Source organism: Aptenodytes forsteri, unplaced genomic scaffold, assembly GCF_000699145.1.
Source record: "Aptenodytes forsteri isolate BGI_AS27 unplaced genomic scaffold, ASM69914v1 Scaffold255, whole genome shotgun sequence".
Taxonomy (NCBI): Eukaryota; Metazoa; Chordata; class Aves; order Sphenisciformes; family Spheniscidae; genus Aptenodytes; species Aptenodytes forsteri.
In genome coordinates, this window is record NW_008794888.1 from 3,582,927 (window position 1) to 3,604,164 (window position 21,238).

At 39.2% G+C, this 21,238-nt stretch overlaps 1 protein-coding gene across 1 annotated transcript in view; it reads left to right on the top strand.

Moving 5' to 3' along the window:
* LY75 (lymphocyte antigen 75) overlaps window positions 1-21,238 on the top strand; it is a 66,610-nt gene that overhangs the window by 21,104 nt on the left and 24,268 nt on the right. Inside the window, exons 4-17 of the mRNA XM_009275004.2 lie at window positions 1,931-2,305; window positions 3,303-3,476; window positions 3,755-3,919; window positions 4,529-4,639; window positions 6,372-6,512; window positions 8,288-8,476; window positions 9,113-9,270; window positions 10,299-10,409; window positions 11,644-11,732; window positions 12,088-12,260; window positions 12,436-12,632; window positions 14,047-14,189; window positions 19,994-20,072; window positions 20,650-20,721. Of these exons, the coding sequence (XP_009273279.1) occupies window positions 1,931-2,305; window positions 3,303-3,476; window positions 3,755-3,919; window positions 4,529-4,639; window positions 6,372-6,512; window positions 8,288-8,476; window positions 9,113-9,270; window positions 10,299-10,409; window positions 11,644-11,732; window positions 12,088-12,260; window positions 12,436-12,632; window positions 14,047-14,189; window positions 19,994-20,072; window positions 20,650-20,721 (2,177 nt within the window). The remainder of the gene's footprint in view (window positions 1-1,930; window positions 2,306-3,302; window positions 3,477-3,754; window positions 3,920-4,528; window positions 4,640-6,371; window positions 6,513-8,287; window positions 8,477-9,112; window positions 9,271-10,298; window positions 10,410-11,643; window positions 11,733-12,087; window positions 12,261-12,435; window positions 12,633-14,046; window positions 14,190-19,993; window positions 20,073-20,649; window positions 20,722-21,238) is intronic.

A 21,238-nucleotide genomic window follows, 5' to 3' on the forward strand; every position in this document is an offset into this window, starting at 1 on the left:
GCGCGGAGCCGTGGGAGGGAGGAGGGCCTTTGGCCTGTTACCTCGAGAGGAGAAAGAACCCGGACTCAGGCAGTCCCCTGCAGAGCGTCAAGCCGTCGTTTTTATTTGCTGCTTTATGCGCGGAGGGAGAGAGGAAGGAGGCTTACCCTGTCTTTCAGAAAGCAGGTGGAAAAGTTTCACGCTGAACAAATTTCTTGCAAGCCAAAGCCGCTAGCTTGGGGAGAGCTGCTGGGGAACAAGTTGAGCTCTTTGCTAAATGGTTGCACCTCACGTATTTTTATCTCCTTTGACAGTAACAGGCTTGGGTTTGTAGCTAAAGGTGTCAGGTAAAACTTCATGGCCAGAGTGTTGAACTGGTGTAATTGAGCACCGGTATTAATAAATCGCTGCACAGAGAGATTTGGTGAGACAACATCAGCAGTTTTTCTGGGGAAATTTTAAAAAGGGGTTTTCTTCTTGATGTCAGAACGAGGGTTGTGTGGGAAGACGTGAAAGAAGAATGAGGAAAGGGAAGATCTGAGAAGAGGCCGAGAACATGTTACAAGAAATGGAAAAGAAGAAAGTCTGGAGGGGAGAATAAAAAGCAAAAAGCAGCTATAGTGCTGAAAAAGCACAGGGTAAAAAGATAGCACAAAAGCAGGTTTGGTTGTTAAAATGTCTTATTTAGTTTTAATAGGATGAAAGAGACGGTTGGTTACAATGTGCTATTTAGAAAAAGTCACTCCAGTAGGTGGCTGACTTAGAGATTCTTCTTTACAGTTTGACCAGCTCAGTACTATTTAGATACTATTTGGCACTTACACAGTGGAAAATTCGCCAGTATACTGGGAAGTAGTGGTAAAATTCACTGCATAACATCACTGAATATTTTCCCTGCTGTTCAGCCAAACCTATTATTAAGTCATATTAAAAAAACGCAGTAGGAATGTGATTGACAGTGCATTACTATTAAATACAAAACACTACTCAGCAGATTCCTTATTTAAACAGCAGAGTAATAGCCTTGTGGGTCTGGGACAGGCAAGGTCCATTTCAGCCTGGTTAGTGAAAGTTTTATACTGTGGGGCCATCTTTATTGTTGCATAGAAATAGTTCTAGGGCATTTTTTTCTTGGTTAACTTAAACCTACTGCCACTTGTCAGAGGTGTTCTTATACTGGCAGAGGCGTCAGCTTGTATCAGTAGGGTGATTCATATCTCTTAAAAATTGTATACTATGCTTTATCAACTTTTTTTTTTCTTTTTAATGACAAGCTACGTCACAGCTGAAAATGAAACTAGGGTTCCTCTATAATTTTAAAAATGATACTCTTAATCTTTGTGTGGCATCTTTGGTGGGATATTCATTCTAAAACTCTCTCCCAAAAGCAGTGCCAGTTATTTTAGTAATACTACAGTTGCACCCACAAACTGGTTCATGTATGAGCCTATCATGCTGTGTATTATATATGATACACAGTTTAAAAAAAAAAAAAAAAAAGTGCTTACTAAGTGAAGATTATTATTAATTACATTTTATGGTACCTGCTGTGTGTAACTGCATTTGCAGATAGGCATGAAGACAAGATGCTTTACCCAGTAAGCTTGCAAATTAATCAGGGGTTGATCCAGTCAGTATGTGTTAAAATTAAAAGAAGAATTCTCATCGATAGGATTGGACTTAGAAAACAGCCTCATTTTGTCTCCCCTCATTTTATAATGACTTTGAAAGAGACGTTTTCTTTTCCCCAGAAGTAAAGAATACTCACTAAAGAGCAGGAAAATGTACTTAACATGGCTTGTACGAAAGAGAGAGTCTAATGTACAAACAGCAGTTGCTGTACTTTTCTGGTAGCATGTCTCAGAATGTGATTACACTTTTAAAAAGGAACTTCCTATGAAAGTGATACTGAATCACACCCATATGTGGACATTTGTTTGTTCTTATACAGGCAATGATGCTTTTACCATTCGCCATGACACACTGAACAAGTGCATACAAGTTAAAAACTCACGGATAGTGATAGATGACTGCAAGGAGACAAGTGAAGCTTTATGGAAATGGGTATCCCAGAATCGCCTCTTTCATTTGGGGTCCAAGCAGTGCCTGGGACTTGATATATTCACCAAATCACTGTCTCGCCTGAAAATGGTTGATTGTAACTCAGAACTAATGCTGTGGTGGCGATGTGCTGATGCTTCCATCCTTGGTGCATCTCAGTACAAAGTGACTACCAAGAGTACCTATGTAACTGCAAGCATAAATGCAACAGACCAGTGGAGAAGCAACAGCTCGTCTGATGATATATGTCGGTATCCTTACCATGGTAAGTTTGCACAGGGGTTTGGAGGACTTTTTTTTTTTTTTTTTTGTTAAGGGCATGTTGCTGTATGTCTATGCCAATAAATTCTTAAAATTAATCATATGAAAAGACTGATCAGTAAAGCAAGAGAATGTTTTGCTGTAGAGAGATACTAATATTCAAGTGTGAAACTTCAACTGTTTTTAATAAAAAATAAATATGCGCAACTGCAGAAGTTGTGTGATTGAGTGGCTTTCTTAGCATGTTTAAATTCCTCCTCCCATATTTCAGTGAGAGCCTATTTAATAAAGAAATATCAACCACCTTCTATCAGAACAGACACTGTCCTCTTCATAGTGATGGGAATTTTGCTGTTAGCTCAAATAAGAGCAGGACTTGATATTTTCTTTGCTGGCAGGCTGTACAATCAAATTCAGTGCATGCTGCTAGCTCGCAGCCTGTTGGACTGTCAGGAACCATCCATTTGCTTTGGTCTGGTAGTCTCTCCACTTGCCATGGAAGACAGTCTCATCTGAAATCTCATGCTTGCTGGAAGAATTGGTGAAAACTTCCTTTACCATATTTAAAATCAGGATTTTCTTTGTATTTGGATTGTTCAAAGTGGGCAGTCCGAAGAGCCCAGTAGGCTCCACTTTGAAATGTTTTCCCTCTCTTGTATATGTTGATTCCTAGAGCCTTGTTCTGTAGTACTCTGTGCAAACCACATGGATTTCAACAGGACAATGTATTTATCCCTAACTTACCAGGAAGGGGGAAACAAGCTTCTGCTGTGTTATGCCCTACTCAGAAGAAAAAGTACAGAAAAATGTTTGTTTCACTTCTTTCAGTTCTGGCATTGCTGTATAGTATCCGTAACAACAAAATACGGTGTTTTAAGACCGCAAGTGCAATTTGTGTGGTTTTAAGTTAACTATGTCTATACAAGCAGTAACATTGATTTGCTGTCCTTTCCTCCCCTAGACAACTTGTATCTACTTCTTTATTATTTTTATTCCTGCAGAGGTTTATACCAAAGATGGGAACTCCTATGGAAAACCCTGTGAGTTCCCCTTTCTGTATAATAAGACGTGGCATCATGACTGCATTCAGGATGAAATGCATACGGGTGGGAAATGGTGCGCCACATCTGAAGATTATGCTCACGATGGAAAATGGGGAATCTGCTTACAACCAGGCATGTTGAGTTTCTAAATAGATGTCCTAAAAGTGTTCTGTCACTTCATGTGTGTACGGCTCCACCTTGGCGTAGCACCATTGCTGTTAAGCTGGGTAAAAGCAGGTCCCTTTTCTATTGCAGTGTTGACAGGATGATCAGCACACGCTTACTCTGCAGTATATGTGATTACCAATATAAAAATCGATAGACCTTCAGTATTCTAATTTTTCTTCTGAAACTTTCATGATGTTTCAGTATAGTTGTTGTTACAAGAACCTTCTGCTTCCTTTAAACAGAGGATGGTTGTCATGATATCTGGGAACATGATCCGGGGTCTGAAAGTTGCTACCAGTTTAATACACAGTCTGCTCTTTCTTGGAAGGAAGCTTATATTTCATGTAAAAGGCAAGGGGGAGATCTGCTTAGCATCCAAGATGCATCTGAATTAAGTTACATACAAGGTAGGTGTAATTATTCACGTACGAATATCAGGAAATGTTGACAAATTAACATAAAGTGAAGACAACATTTTAGTTTCTGTCTTAAAATTCTGGGTTAAAACTTGATTGTACTTAAAATGCGTTGGTGCTGTCATTTGTGTAGCAAAAATAAGTTGCTAATCTCACTTCAGAGTTTGTTGTTTGGTTTTTTTTTTTTAATTTATCTGTGTGATTTCATTGTAGTGGTTAGCTGTTGTTCATATTTATAATGAGGAATGTCCCCAAAATCTCAAGTATGGGCCAGAGTGGCAGTTGGTGTTTTAGTAGCATGTTACCCACTTGTTGTTATGAAATCGTCCTCACCGATATTCAGCTTTGGCCTGGAGGAATTATCCGTGTGCCTTTGGGAATACAAAACCAAAGGACAAACATCTGAAGCCATTGGGAGGGAAGACTTGTGTGGGTGAATTTCTCCTCAGTTCAAGAAAGGTTGCGTGTCCGATTATAGTAGCAATCTTTCTTTCCTCAAATGCGTGCCCTTTCAGATCACACTTTTAATTTAAAGGAGACCAATAAAGGATGAGCATTTTATACTAATTGTTTTCTTAAAAATAATAAATTTATCTCCAGCTAAGGATGACATCGCTGAGATCTTTTGGATTGGCTTAAATCAACTGGACGTTTCTGGAGGTTGGCAGTGGTCAGATCACAAGCCTTTGAATTTTCTCAACTGGCATCCAGGTAATGTTGTTTCTGGTGTTACTAACAGTATAACAGTTATTAACAAAACTAGTATTTTGCTTGGCTGCTTTTTTTTTTTTTTTAACCCTTCTCCATCAGACTTCATCAAAACAATCATTGTTGTTCCATTTCTGTTAAAAGTTCGGAAGCATCTTTTTCTCCTAGCCAGTGAATCTTTCTGCACTCATTCTATATTTATGGATGATTAGGTTAATAAATCTCTAAAACGGTAAAACTTAAATAGTATCTTTGAGGTCCATTTTAGTAAAGAATCTACAGCTTCCCTAGCTGCTAAATTTCTCCTCCGACTGACAGAATGGCATTGACTTCCCTCAGATATTACAATTATTGATGTATGTGCAAAAACTGATGTTACTTAGAAGCCTAACTTGTGTTTGTAAACTTCAAGGTTGCTTAAATTTGTTTCGAGGTGAAGATGAAAGAAGTATAAAACCTTTGAAAAACCTTTTTTAATTACTCCCAAGTTCCTAGTAGAATTGGTGAGAGTCTTGTTTGTTTGGAATTTTCATTATGTATTTGTAATATTCTCACAAATATGCCATGGATGTGTATATATGAGAATCCTGGAGGAGTAACAATCAGGAATACTGAAGCTAATATTGTTTTGTCATTCAAGCTGAATTTGACCTTTGTAAAGTGAATTCTCTTTTTCCTTCAGTTTCTAGAATAGTGCTGCAACGTGAATTCTTCTTTGAAAGAAATTTCTGTGATGTTTTCCAAATGTGGTCTTTCTTTTGGAAAGGTTAAGGACTTTTCTGCTGCTTGTACTACTGGCTGCACCTTCTTCTGGAGCTATGATGACACTGTAGGACTGTAATGCAGAGCCAGAGACTAGACTATCCCCAGTTACAGTGGCATAATTTAGTCTGCGGTCATGGCAGACATACTAATGTCTACCCCTCTTGAGAAAAATGTCTACCCCTCTTGTGAAAAATACCGGTATCTAACAGGAATTTTGCTAGCTGCAAGTTGTACCCATTACTTCTTGTCCTCTCACTATACACGTCTGAAAAGAACCTGGCTCTGTCTCTGCTGTACTCTCCCATGAAGAACTAAGATCCACCCTGAGCCTTTTCTATGTGAGACTGAACAAACCTAGGGCAGGGTGAGCTGGGGCGCTCTTTGTAGGACACAGCTTGGGTTTGCATTGGGGCTCAAGGAAAGAGAAAGCCAAAAAGTACCATTGGAAGGGGGCTCCAAGGGAAGCCGGGAACTGCAAAAAAGGGTTCTCCTCTGTGATATTTTTAATTTGTGGCCTTGTCTCAGGTTTCTGTTAAGGTAAGGGTTATGGTTAGTGTTGAGAGAAAGAGTGCAGAGCTGTGTTTGGAGTGGGGCTGGAAAGGGGTTGCCAAAGGAAACTGAGGGCTGCGAAAAGGGTTCTCCCCTGAGATATTTCTAGTCTGGGAAAGTGCTCAGCCAAGGGTTTTTTGTATTGTAAATAGAACATTCCTCCTGGTTCTATGATTAAACATTGGAAAAGAAGTCCGGATTCCTTGATTCTGTAACTTTCTCTCTTACAAAAAACTTTCTGTGGGACCTGTGGTAGGACAGGTGCCTTCATTCTAAAGCAAGTGATGTTCTTTAAATATAAGGTGCTGTACTATGCAAAGTATATTATTCTTATATTGAAAAGCAGTAGAAAAAAGAAGCAGTCGCTACCTTACTGTTTGATAACTTGTGATCTTCTTTTCTTATTTGTTCCTGTCTATAGATATGCAGAGTTTGTCCCCGCTGGATGGGACTAGCTGTGTGGTGATGAATGCTGCCTCAGGTCAGTGGCAGAGTTACCACTGTGGGACTCCACTTCCATATATTTGCAAGAAGTCACTCAATGAAGTTTCAAGCCTCCCAGGTAGGACAACTTGCATTTTTATATTTGTATGTTAATATGAGCGTAATGTTCACTTACAGAGTCTTTTCTTTTTCCCTTCCCAAGCCTTCTTAGTTGTCTCTGCCAAAACACTTTCACAACAGCTTTGGGTTTTTTAGCAGAGCAGAAGCAAACCCTGTATATTCAGTGTCAAGATGATGCATCACAAACAGCTTTCATTTTTTGCAGCTTTCTCATTCACACGTAAAGCATTTCCCAGCACAGTCCTGCCCTTTTCATCATGTTTTCCTCTATGGCTTGTGCCTTCTTTCATGTGCTACTGAAAGTCTGGGACTGGCAGTTGCACCTCAAACCTTTCCATCTCTGCTTTAAGCCCATTTCTCTCACTCTTGGTGTGTATTGACATAAAATGGGACCTACCTGGGGTTTGGGTCAAACTCTGTTGAATTCAAATAGAAGTAGTTAAATGACCTTACTATCCTTTGAAACCAGGCCCAGCACTGGAAATCAGAGTGCAAGAGTTGGTAGCTTGCCCAGTGTATAATCTTTACTGGATCCATAACAGCTCTTACAAGAGAAAAGTAAATAATACAGTAGGAAAACCAGAACAGTTTAAAGCTTTATTCTCTCCTCTCTACACACACATACGGTTCTTCAGTTGTTACAGTGTCCAGCTGTGACGTATAACTTCTTCCATGCTTTTGGCCATTTACCTACACCTGGGTGTCCAACCCTTCCTGTATCCATGGCCTGTTCTTCCATGCGTGCTTTGGCCTTACCTAGTTTCCAGGGCTCATGCTAGCAGGGCTCTCATGGGAAAACTTTTACTGGAAGAGGATTGTCCTTGGATGAGGGGGGCGACTAGGGGATAAGAGGGATGAAGCAGTGTCCTGGAGGTGGAAAGTGTCATGGAGTGTCACTGGCTAAGACACGTTCTCTCTGGCTCCCCCGGGGGAGGTGTGTGTCTTTGAGGAAAAAAAATTAGTAAGTAGTTTAAATTTAACTAAACTGGTTCAAATTTTTAAACGATCCCTTGAAAACTAGTTGTCAGTTAACCATCCTTATTTGTTCTCTGGCTCCTCAGCGGGGTATGCAGAGTTGTTACCAGTGTTTATACAGCGTTTTATTAATTAAAAAACAAAATTCTTGTGATTTGGAGTATTTTATAGTGTATTTTGAACCAGAAAGGCTATTAGTATATACCTTTTTCAGCATGCATTAAAAACAGTTTGAATTCTTGAATATCTTAGTTTTCAGAAGAAAAAATATTTAAAACTAAGCATTTGTTTCATTGTGAGCTATTCAAAATTGGTCTTATGTGTGGTGCTGTATATAGATAATAATGCCCTATGAAAGTGCAAACCCCTGCCAGAACAAAACAAGCAACTTTTTGTTGAAGCTGCTGTCCGGCAATGAAGTAACTTGTTTTGCCTTTAATTGCTTTTGAAATCTTGCTTACTGTTACTTTTGAACCTTTCGCTTACAGTAAGACCAGCTTAGTGTAATGCATTCCAGCTTTTTACTTTCATTCCCACTAACTTCTTTCTCCTTCTGCCTACCTCATGGCCCCAGAATATTACTAATCCCCATAATGCTGCTCAGTCAGGTCTATTTGCTTGACTAAATTGTGACTGTTTCTTAAAATATTAGCCCTGAAGAGATGTGCACGCATTCTGATCACCGCTTTCCGGCTGTTTTCAAGGTGCTGCCGGATTTAAAACACGAAGAAAATGCCAACCCGTTGCACTAGCCAATGTAGAACAAAAGCCTCTAATTCCGTTTCTCTTCACTATTAGAACCTTGGAGACACTTGGATACTCGCTGTGATTTGGGCTGGCTTCCCCACAATGGTTTTTGCTACATGCTGATAAAAAACGAGGCACCTTGGAGTATGGCAGATGAGTTGTGCAAAGCAAATAAGAGTAACCTCATCAGCATACAGTCATTAGCAGATGTTGAACTGGTTGTTACAAAGCTTCATGATGGTGAGTTGAGATACTTATAAATGTCAAGCACCAAGTGCTGCGCACCGTAAGTTACAAACTACTTTCCATGTTCTAGCATGTGATTGTCCTAACCTCTGGCTATTAAATGAAGGTGCTAATGCTGAGCTTGTACCCAGGCTAGTGCTGAGTGTTGCTGTTCAGGTCCAGTCCCCTCTGTATTAGCTCTTGTTTTGGTTTGATCTATGTTATTTATTTATTTTTTATTGGGCTAACCTACTTCTAGTTGCCTAATACCTGTGTTTAATTTTCTCATTCAAAGAGAATCGTAGATAGTTGGGCCAATATTTGACTACTGGGTCACTGAACTAATAAATGTTATCTGTACTCTGTGGTCTTATGTTTTTGTATGCACTCTAAAAATTAAATTTGGTTGAGCTTTTTTTGCTTGAGTGTTTGTTATTTCTGGGGTTTTTTTCCCATTTGTTACCTTCTCTGTGAAACTTACATTCATGAATACTTGTCTCAAATCCCCTTTCTCACTGTAAGAAAAAAAATTGTGGCATTTATACTGTGCAGTATAGTGATAAAAAACTAATTTTGCTGATTTCACATTCCTTTCCAATTAGTTTGAATATTATTTTGTAACTACGGTGTTGTCCTAATTTTAAATTACAGATGCTAAAGAAGAAATGTGGATTGGTCTCAGGAATGAAGATGTACCAACCTTGTTCAAATGGTCAGATCGCTCAGCTGTGGTTTTTACATATTGGGATCAGAATGAACCAAAAGTTCCTTTTAACAGCACTCCTAACTGTGTGTCATATTCAGGCGAGGTAGGAATACAGTGTTGGGGGGTTTTTTTTAGGTTTTTTCCATCATAGTAGAGGCAACACTGATGATGTGAAAGTCAAGGGGAGGGTAAAGCAGATAACTGATTTTATTTCTGGAATAATCTTTAAAATACAGATAACTATTTTTCTACAAGCAAATTTCTTAAAATTATTTAGCCGACACCTGGTAGCCATGTACTGCAAAGAATGGAAGAAATTGCTCGCAGCTGTGAGACTGCTTCTGCTGTTCATCAGCCAGTTGTCCTTGTCACTCTGCATTTTGGGTTACCGTATCTATTCTATGAGAAATTGCTCGCAGCTCTGAGACTGCTTCTGCTGTTCGTCAGCCAGTTGTCCTTGTCACTCTGCATTTTGGGTTACCGTATTCTTGGGTGTCTGTGGCAGAGAGCTAGGAAGGAGGTGGGCCGAACTATTGAAAGAAAAAGCTGGGTTCAGTCATCTCCAGGACCCGTTTGGGGGACCCCATCTGAGGATGGGTAGTGAGATACCTTGGGAAGAGGAGAGGAGAGGACAGACACTGGGGGGATACAGTACTGAAGAAGCAAGGGGTGGGTGGGGGAAGGAGGTCACAAAGATGAGTGGAGAGGGAAGCACGCTGTATTCCATCTCCCGGATTCAGTAGAAAACTGGGGCAAACATCTGCCTGCTGTGCTGTCAGGCTGGCAGTGGAGCTCATGCGCTCAGCTCCTCTGAGCTGCCTCCTCCCTGCCTCTGCAGAAAGCTGTGCACACTCCCTGCACCCATTCCCTCCCTGATCCGAGAGAGTTGGCACCACCCTGGCCTTTTCTTCCCTTTTCAGATATGATCCAGAATCCTCCCATCGCCACACTTGTCAGCTTTCTCTCTCCCTTCCAAACATGCACCTATGCATATAATCTAGGGCATCCTGCCCCCAATATTTTTGCTAGAGGCATTTTGGCTTTCCTCCTTATGAAAACTCAGCCCCTGCACTATGGAAATTAAAAGATTTTAGAATTTTAAATACTTTTTTTTTCCTTTCCTTCTCACAGTTGGGACAATGGAGAGTTAAATCCTGTAAAGAAAAACTAAAATATGTGTGCAAGAAAAAAGGAGAGATTTTGAATGAAACAAAATCAGATAAAAGTTGTTTATTGGAAGAGGTAATGGGAAGTCTGTATTTCTTTTACTTTCACTTGGTTCAGAAACCTGCATAAAATTACTTATTTCATCTACTCTCTGTTTCCTTCTTGCCCATACAATAAATTCTATGGAACATTTTAGCTGAAAAAGGACATTTATGTAGCATGAGCCAAACTTCAGATTCTCCTAAGCATGCTCTAGATGTATTACCACTCTGTTTATTGATGAAAGTATTATGAGCTTGGACCTAGGAGATGTTGTGTTTTATTTATTTGTTTGAAAAAAAAAAAGTTGCTTTTACTAGATATGTTATTGCTAATGCCATTTGTTCTGTCATTTTTGCTTTAAGTATGTTTTAAAATTTAGGATAAGCACTTTGCAACATAAAGATATGCAGAGGTTGATAAATGAGATTAGGTTTCTGATACGCTTCACTTGGCTCTCATTTTTGTTCTTTGACTTGAGTAAAGGTGGGGGGTGTTTTGGTTTTTTTGGTTTTTTTTATAGTATAACATGTTACAGCATAAATAAGGCTTGAAAAGAAGTCTTTTCTGTTTTGAACAATCTTGGGATGGTATTACTAGCTACTTCAGAGTTCTTTGGTTCATTTTTGTGTGGCATATTGCCTGCAACAGGAAATGTTTACCCCTTATCTTTCTTTCTGCACAACCTCGGGGTATTTTTACTCTGTTTCTTCAGAGACTGCCAGCATGTAGAAGTTATAGCTTTCTGTGCTGTTCAGACATCAGTGGCATTGGTAGGCTAGCAAAGAGGTAACACATTAATGTTCCTTGAAATTTCAGTGTAAATATAGAGAAAAAGATTTGAATAATAGAGAAATTCTGTAAGTTCATACATTTTCAGTGTAAAATATTTTTTTCAGAAGTAAAGAAACACTAGTAATGCCCTCTTATTATTCCTCTGTTTGAATCCTGGCGTTGGTGGAACAGCATGAAAACTCCTATTGTTTTGAACAGGACTAGGCTGTTGCCCTTGTGTTTCTCTCTCTAAATGCACACAGCAGTCGAGCTAAAACAGTGGTGTATTTTAGTCCCGTGGTTGCATTATTTCTTAGAACTGTGAATCTGAGAGCTGATGATACTGGACCTTCTTTGTGATGCACTGCATTTCTTTCTTGTATATGCTGTGCCGGCTTGTGGGCACCAACCAATATTAGCAATGATTTATTTTCTCCTGTAGATAATGCCTAAATTAGGCTGTTATGTATAAACGTGTTTTTCGTTCTCTAACCAGGGTTGGGAGAGACACGGAAACTACTGTTACAAGATTTATAAAACAGAAGTTTCATTTGGAGCACAGTGCAATCTTACAGTGATGAACAGGTAAAACACATCTCTGTAATTTACAGACACGTTTTACAGTATGATTCTGGAGATGTAGTCAGAGATTAAAACCTCTGTATGCTAATTAGTGGTTTATAAAGAGAAAATAGAGATAGAATTGCTTTTGCAGAGAACTAGCAAACTGTGTTTTCCATGGTGTGACAATGGTAAACCTACAGTGTAAAACCTTCTTGGAAGTATGTGAATTCCCAGCCTGCTGACCCCATGTTGAATATGGGACTGCCTGGACAACCACTTCAACTAACTCGTATAATAATATTCCTGGTTTTCAAATTGGCTCAATAGTTTCAGGTATCTTTCAAATACTGACTCAAATTAATCTGTGAATTTTCAGATTTGAGCAAGAATTTATAAACAGTCTAATTAGAAAACACACCAAAGTTGAAGAAAAATACTTTTGGACCGGTTTGCAGGATATTAGCCAATCGGGAATATATTCCTGGGGTACAGCAGATGGGGAGAAAACTGAAGCTGTGACATACACTAACTGGAATTCCTTGCAACCAGGTACATTTAACAATTAAAAAAAAATATGTAAAAATTATCGTTTACACTGAGCAAGCATTGGATTACCATGTTACAGAACTCCAAGGATGAAATAAAACAGTCATTCAGAAATCTATGGATTTTTTTGAAAACCAGCCAATAGTTTTAAATATGTCTTTGGTGGCTTAAATCTTAGCGTTTTCAGGAGGATGTGTGGCCATGTCCAGTGGAAAGTCTGTTGGAAAGTGGGAAACTAAGGACTGTAAAACCACTAAAGCGTTTTCTGTCTGCAAAAAATATATCGGGCTGCCCAAGGAGCCAGAAGTGCTCCCAAAGCCAACTGATCCCTGTCCCCCTGGGTGGCACAATGGATCCGGCCTTGCCTGCTACAAGGTAAAATGTTATTCCTATTAGATGTTAATTGTTCGTTACTGTCTTGCAGCAAGTGTGTGATTAGCCATTTTGTGGCTTACAGCTGCTCTGAAGGGTATTTCAAAGATGGTTTCCACTGGGAGGAGGAATTCATGTTGATTCAGGTTGACTGGCTCCAGATGTTCTCATGCATCATCCTCTGCCGATTCCTGAAAGATGCAGTGTGCCTCTCCTTGCTCTTTCTGTGGCCAGCTCTGCACATCAGAGCCAAGTGGGGCGACAGCATTCACCCGTGCTGCCATCTCAGGAGCCTGGTGCTGACAGAGGGTGCTGTGTCTGCATCCTAGCCTGCCCGCCATCATCTGGCACGCAGAGACACCTGAATAGGGAAGGAAAGTGCTTTGCATCGCCTCCTTCTGTCCCTTTCCTTTCTATACTCTAAGGATGTAGATAGGAGAGGTGGGATTTTCTCTGGTTTGAATATGGATATCAAACTTTATCAAAAAAGTGCAGTCTCAGTTGTATTTTACTGTTTTTGAAGTAAATAGTGGAAGTAAGCAGCCATGCTGTTAGCTGGAATGGCTTGAACAAGTTTGTATTTAGAAATGCAGGTTTTTCCCCTCCTATTAACAATCAAACCAAGTTAAAACGGAGGCTCTTTATTGGATTGTTTATTCATTATTTCTGGACTCAGTGTCTGCAATGAACTGTGTCTTGTAAACAGCTCATGTAGCAAAGTGGGGAAACCCAGCTTGAACAACAAGGCTGTGGGCCAGGGTCCCGAAGGGATGGGTCTAGCTGATGTGCAGCTTAGCTGTCCCATAGCTGATGGGATGTGACAGCTGGCCCTGGCAGTTTCTTCAAAACTCTTGTTGACCAAGTGCAGCATGTCTGTGCAGAGCGATCCAGCCGATGGGAATTGGCTTGGACTGAAGTCAAGGGGGTCAAGTGGACATGTTAGCTGAGGTGTATGAGCCAATTGTGCAACTTTGATACATGCAGGTAGCAAAGGGTGTGCCGAAGAACTTTCTTCACCTGCAGCACCCAAACGGGCCTGGTTTCAGTGAAAATTGGTCTTTGCAGTTCACCATAAATTGGAAGGAACAACATCCCTTAAAACCTATAATCTGGCTTGCAGTTTTGGAGTGAGTTGGGTGTTGTTTTGTAAAATCTTTCTGGTAGAGAAAAACAGAGAAAGCCTGCCATATGGAATACATTGCATTTGAAACAAATTTTGTCAGCGAAACTTCAGAGTCTGGCTGTTGTCAATCAAACTGAAAAAAATAAAATAATTGTTAAGAAGTCAAGCTCTCTCCCTGTGGAAATACCAATTATTCATTCCTATCTAGGGTGGCCATATTTGAGTAGTACAGGAGTGTTTTAAAAATGCTGTCACTTGTGTAATTTTCTACTCTGATGTTTGGCTCTTGTGAAGTTCTTCCACAGTGAAAGAGTGCTGCGAACCAGGACCTGGGAAGAGGCAGAAAGATTCTGTGAAGCGCTCGGAGGCCATCTGCCTAGTTTTAGTCACTCAGAAGAAATCAAGGCACTTCATTCTATCCTGAGAAAAATAATCAGGTAACAAACTGGCCGTGGGCTAAAATTTTGATTTCAGTCGCATTCTGCACTAGATCGCAAATGCTGCTGCTGACCCCAAATGGCAAGTATGAGATAGTGTACGATGCCTGTGTTTCCCACAGCAAAAACAGCTAGATATGGCATTTGAACTGCTGGTCATGTCACTGCTTTCCTGGAAAATGTCAACCGAGTACAGCTTGGGCAAATGTTTCACATTGCCAGAGGGAACGCAGGAAAAGAGAGATTTGCTTTGAGCGTCTTCCATTACATGAATTTAAGTCTGTGTTGTTATAAGTGTTTCCTTCTTTATGTTGAATTTTGGCACAACTGGGTGATAGTTGTTCCTGTTCTTTACTGATACATTCTTTAGAGATGAGTCATTATTTCAGTTTTTCCGATAGGCCTCATCTTTATTCATGGAATGCTTCCTGACTAAACTGGGTGCTGTGTTTTGAAAACGTGAATAATGTAGTGTCCAGCAATCTGGTTGGCACAGATCCCATTTGGCATAACTGCAATAACACTATATGGGCATTAGATGGGTGTGTTGAGTTTTCTGGTATCAACAAATTAAATGCTACATAATTTATGAGTCTAAGGCTCTATTTTTAATCAAAGGAACTGTCACTGCAAAGCTTTATTAGGCATTGGTGTGATGTCAGATCCTTGTGTAATATGTTTTTTTTTGATTGGCAGCCTGTTTTTTCAGAACTTTTGCCAGCTTAAACTCAAATGCTGCCAGTTATATGATCTAAATTTTTTCATCAACAAACTAAATTGGGATTATTTCAGAAGCTGCCAACGTACAACACTGTGATTAAATTTTAAAACTTGATGACTGAAGAGATGCCTTCTTGAAAACCCAGTGAACTTTTTTAGAAGTGCACAAATCATGAAAATTACTCAATGTTTATGTTAATAAGAGACAAAAACAAACTTCTATGCTCTATATATAGATGGTTTAGCTTGTATAAAAGCCACTTGTGACCCCTTTGCTAAAGTGACTAAAGTCCCTGAAATAAAAACTGGTGCACAAATTATTTTTAGCTATAGATCTTATTATACTGTTTTGCAAATACAGATTTTGTTTTAGTGTACCTAATCTGCTATGAAACATGAATAGAGAAGTAACTTATTTTATTTTCCTACAAATACTTGGAACTACTTTTCAGCTTGCAGACTGTCTGAGGTATTAATTATAGTTAATGGCCATTTTTTGTTAGGAGTTTAAAGGTGGAGACTTTTCCTGTCTTTCCAGAAAGTCAGCTGACACATGATGCTACTGCCATTCCCTTATTTCAGAAAACTCGAACTTAGCCTGGAAGAAGGAAGGTCCCAGTACTTCAGTATTATTCTACCAGAACTTAAATAAGGGGCAACATATTGAGCCCAGTATAAATTGACTTTGCAGTCAACGTTGCGGTAACTGCATGCATCAGATATAACCCAAAACACAACATTTTCATCTGGGTTAACCCCTTTTCAAGCATTGCAGAACTTTCTGAACAGAAATACTACATATTTGATATTGCCCGAAGTCTTTTAAATAATGTTTGTTTGTTTAGATAACATAATGAAGTGTTTAAGTTAGTTATGCTTTTAAATTACTCAGAGGTGGTGATTATATAAAGTATTTTGGAGATCAGGCGTGGAGGGTGGCTTGTCTGAAAATAAACTCATTTGAGAAAGGAGAGAAGAAACCAAGTGAATTATTTCACCAAGAACAAATAATTTAGGTAACTGGGAGAAATCATCCTAAGATAATGTTAGATGTGATCAGCTGCCGGAGTGCACTGGCATGCAGTTTGTCTGTGTTCCCTGCATTTACTCAGTGCAAACTCTGACCTAAACTATTCATTCAGTGCACTCATTTCAGCTTGGGGAAGGAGCCACACCTTGGCTTTTTTGGTTTTGGGTTTTTTTCCCCTTGCACAGTTCTCCGGTGACTCATTGAGAACTGTTTGTTTTGAAACGTTAGCAAAAGTCAGTTTGGTTCACCAGGAAAAGGGCAGCTTGCCTAGTCCATTCTGTTCTTTACTCGGATTCCACCTTAGAGGCAAATAAGAGCTAGAATTGCTCCAGTCAAGTTGGGCAATTGCCATTGGAAAGGAAAATAAAATTTGCCTGCCAACCTTCCCCTGCCTGAAAGAAATAGGAGATAACCTCTTTTCACTTTGAGGGACATGATACAGGTAGAACAGATCCGGTTCAGTTACTTCCATCCTTTTAGGATTGTTTTTGTGAGCATTCTGCAGCTTATAGCTGGCAGTGATGCTGGACGCAAGGAGAGTAACGGCTTGGATTGGTTGGAAATAACATTTCAGTGAGGACACCTTACTGGAAAGAAGTCAGTTGCCTTTTATATGCACAGCTCTGCTGCTGTAATTGTTCTGAATCTAGAAAGCCTCACTAACACTTGAGCTTGCAAGAAAAAAATGATCTTATTCTCAACACACTGGTCAAAACAGCAGTAAAGCCAAGATGCAAGTTGTAGTAATTGCATTAATACAGCTTCTCTTCTGCTAAAGAGTAGGTGATTAGCAGGATGGGGATTCAGCTAGTGGCAGTAGTCTGTTACAGAGGGAAGAGCAGGGGGTCAAATGGGCTTCATATATACTTTTAGGCCAGCCCTGCCTAAAATTAAATGGTGCCTTAAATGGCACCATTAGGGAGTTGGCCCAGATGTACACATGTTTCCTCTTATCAAGAGCTAGGTTGAACTACAAGCCACAGTAGCTTCACTTAAGCTCTTAATCTTGTGTTGGAGCTAACATAAGGGACAGAAAAAAATCCTTTTTCTATTTCAGCAGTTAGAATATGATGGCAGAAAAATTACCGGTTTATATTGCCTTCACATTGATCTAAACTGTATTTATCCACTCCTGCACAACATTGAATTGTATGAAGTTTTAGTTCTGTGTGAGAGAAAAGCCACCGGTATTCTGCAGGGATTACTGGAGATCTAGGGTCTTTCATTGTTAATCAGTGGAGTCCGTTGTAAAGCACAAACTGCACCTAGTTTTTAGGTTAAAACTCAGGAGAATCTAGGTTTTAGAGGTGGTTCCAGGAACGTAGAATTCCTGTAGAATGCCAGAGAATACTCTGGCACTGGTAAATCCATTTTGATACCAGTCCGTAGGATGAATTTTAAATGCTTTGCAATGAGGAGACAGATACCTAAAGTGCAAGCAAATTCCTTGCTGCAAACTTAGTTGCAATAGAGAGTCTTAATTTATATTTGTCTTAAATAGTTGGTGGAATTATTTTCTGTGATGAGGTGATAGTGTAATTTCAGAGGGCTATCAAAAGGCTTTACTTAAGCTTGAAAGTGCCATCAAGGATAGTGTAGCAGTTACTGAATTACTCATGGTCATGTCTGAACAGTTCCAAAAGAAGCAAAAAATACACATTAATGTGTAAGTGCCCAGTCAGCTGGAAAACGTTGTTTGCAGGACAGTAATTGTAAATTGGGAGATAAGCTGGAGAAATTCTTGACCTGGCACACTTTTTAATTTTTTTAAAATTTATTTATTACATAAAAGCCAAATACAAGTTGAAAGACTTTGAAAAATTGCTCTAGTTCCTCAGGTAATTACTGCAGATCCTTTTGAAATGAGTGTCTCAAACTTTCTTTTTAGTAGATATTCCTCTGTGATGATCAATTGCTCAAACTGCACTAAGCCTGTAGGTGATGATTAGGAGAGGAGGGTTAAGCAATGTCTGATTCATAATTGGAAAGAACAATCACAGAAAAATAAAATCCTAAAGGCAAATTGCCAAAAGGCACTTAGCTGCTTGACAGCTGTGAATATTTGGCTCTCAGTTTTCCCTCTGGAGTGATAAGGGGCATTTAGGCTCTTTAAAGGCTCCTTAGCGATATCATTAAAAGACTAGAGAAGATTCGGTATGATAAGATCACACTAGTGTGATCACACTATCACACCAATGTCAGAAAATTAATGCTGGAGTTGAGAAAAAAACAAAAATGAGATTTGTTGGTGGCTGATGCTTTTCTTCCTAATGGGAACCCTACCAAATAAAATGTTATTGCCCTTCTTGGATTTCATGTACTTAGCCCACATACTCTGGGCTAAGGTATTGTTTGTTGGTGCTGCACTGTCAGCCATTTCAGGTTCAATTTAGCATCTTTATGGTGATATGTGCGGAAAGGTAGTGGCACAGTCTTACCAAAGACTTTCTTAACATTGCCCCGTGATTTCATAACATTGCTTATGCAGGTAGGCCTGGGTCTGAGTCCATCCCTCCATGTAATAAAGTTATTTTCGTAAACTTTCCAAGTTCTGTCTTAAAAGCACTTTAAGTTTGCAAGCACTACTTTTTTGGGAGCCTTTTCCAAGCTCTGACCTCTGCTGGTCAGACATCTCTTTCCAATTTGGAGCCTGAATTTATTTTTGAGTTGTGGTTCCTTCAGACACAATGTCCTTTTTGCTCAAATAGCCCCTCTTCTTGGGGGTTTAGTCTCCTAATAGATTGTAAAGAATAATTATGTCCTTTCCCTCTCTTTCTTTGTCAAGGCTAGACAAGAAAATCCTTAATTCTTGTTAATAACCTAAACTCTCATTTCCTCCAATATCCTATATTCCTTCTCTGTATTTGGTACAACACAAATTTATGGAACAGTATTCCTGATACAGTTTTACAAGAGCCCTGTACTGTGGCATCAATACTTTACTAGCGCTGTCAGACCACCTTGATGCGAGTGCCTTTTCCACAGCTCTATTGCAGTAGGGTTTCACGTAGCCTGTGATTTCATAGAAACCAAAACTCATGGTCTTTCTCCCCTCTGCTGCTTCCAACCGATACCATCATTCAGAAAAGTGTCTGTTGCCTTTCTTGGACAGGGTAGCGGATTGGAGTGAATTATCATAAACTTCAGTACCTAGCACAAAACTGATACTTTGAGAAGTAGTGGTTGCAGTACAAAACTAACCTTGCAGCTTGACTAGCACATATTTCATTTTGTTATAGTATCTTTAGATTCATAAGCAATAGTAAAGAGTATGGAAAAGGCTGTTACTGCAGATTTAAGCATTTCCATTGTAAACCCTTTTTTGGGGCAACTCTGTATCTTGGAGCATAGCTGAAATTTTGAATTTAAGCATCCCCTGCTTATGAAAAATGAAGAAGTAAAATCTAGAAAAAAATACAGTTCTGACTGTAATACTGTAAAACAGAGTAAAATTTATATTGCCATTCTTTTATGCAAGCATTGGAGTCAGTGGTGTTATGTGCTCATTTATGTCTATGCCTCTTTTATGAAGGTGCATAATTGAAATATGTGCCCATGCTTGGTTTGTTTATATCACTGACAAACCTAAGGGAAATATGAAGCCAGTTATTCTGTATGAGTAGAAGTTTTCATGTGGTTTGAGGAAGAGTATATTTGAGCTGATGGTGTAGAGAGAGACGACCTGAGATGGACAAGAGAAAAAGCAGCAAGCCAAATAAACACTGTGTGTGTGATACTGGAAGAAACATGTAGAAAAGAGACCTTTATATCAAGTGACAACTGGTGAAGTGGTGATGCAGCGAACAAAGGAATTACCTGATTTAGTTAGTTTTCCCTGTGGTCAGGGAAAGACAACCTACGGATCTTCTTCAAGAAAAGTGCAGAAGAGGTCCTAGCCCTTATGCCCATTTTCTCTTTGAACTGCTACAACTTGCAGCAGTAAACCTTTGGGTTTGCTGCTTGATCCTAAGTAATGCCATGACATAGGTCAGTCTTTCTATTAAATGAGCTGAACCATATACTTGGCTTAAGATTTTATCTTGTTTATTTACAGCAATGACAGATGGGTATGGATTGGAATGAATAAGAGTCCAGATTCTTTGGGAACCTGGCAATGGAGTGATGATAAACCCGTAAGTTAACTTTTAATCAGGAAACATCATGTCCTGATTTGTTTCAGCTTGGACTGGATTGAAAGTAAATCGATGAATATTTTAATTAAAATATGACAGATCCTTCAACAGATGAATAATTCAGAAGAAGACTGTGCACTTAAGAGCTGCCATCCAGGCAGATTTCCAATTAAAAACATACCTTTAATAAGGTTAACCTGATTTCTGTCCCTATTGCATTAAAATATTTTAGCAGAAATACAGTAGTAAACATCTAAGAGCTGATGGAGAGAACAAGATGTCTTCATGCCACAGCAGAGGGGAGGGTTTATCAGTTCATCTCCTTGATATGTCAGACTTCTCCAAAAATACCTTCATCACTGTAATTGATTTATTTGCCTGAAATTGTGAGGTTTTTCCCTCTCCCCCCTCCAATAAGAGGTACGCAGACTCAAAACTGATCCAGTAACTGCCATTTAACACATATTTTAATAGTGATAAATGTAATGGGATCCCAGGTTTGAATGGTTATCTCTGGGGATTACCATAGCAAAAATAGTTGTAAAGTAATGATTCTTTCATCCTGTCCATCCTGTAGGTAACTAGTGTTGTTATGCCACATGATTATCTGGAAGATGAATATGATACAAGAGACTGTGCTGCATTAAAGGTTAGTTTCAAGGTTTTTAATAACAGCATGCATATTTTTACATGGAAGTACTTGGAAAAAATACTTTTGCCAGCCATATATTGAATGTAGGTTGACTGCTGAGGTGTTTTCTTTGCATAGTGAAAAAGTTGCTGGTGTTCCCTTTATCAGTCTACACCTATTAATTTTCCTTTATTCAAGCAGTTTTTTATGAACCAAGCACTGTGCTAATGATAACCTTTCATAAGACTTCTTTTGAACTACAGAATATTTTAGTAACAATGCTATTCTCTATTGCATAATGCCATACTGTGTATCTCTTGTGTATTACACATAACACTTAAGGATGTAACGTGGAGTCTAAAACAAAAAAACAAACAGAGCCCTACCAGTAAGTTTTACTGAACTGCAAATTAAGAAAATGGTTGAAACCTGAAGTAGGGGAATGCAGTAGCCAGGATAGAGTGTGTGTTTGTGTTTATTGTGTGTGTTTACTTGTGAAATAGACTGTAAGTTCTGTGTCAGTTTCTAATTCAAA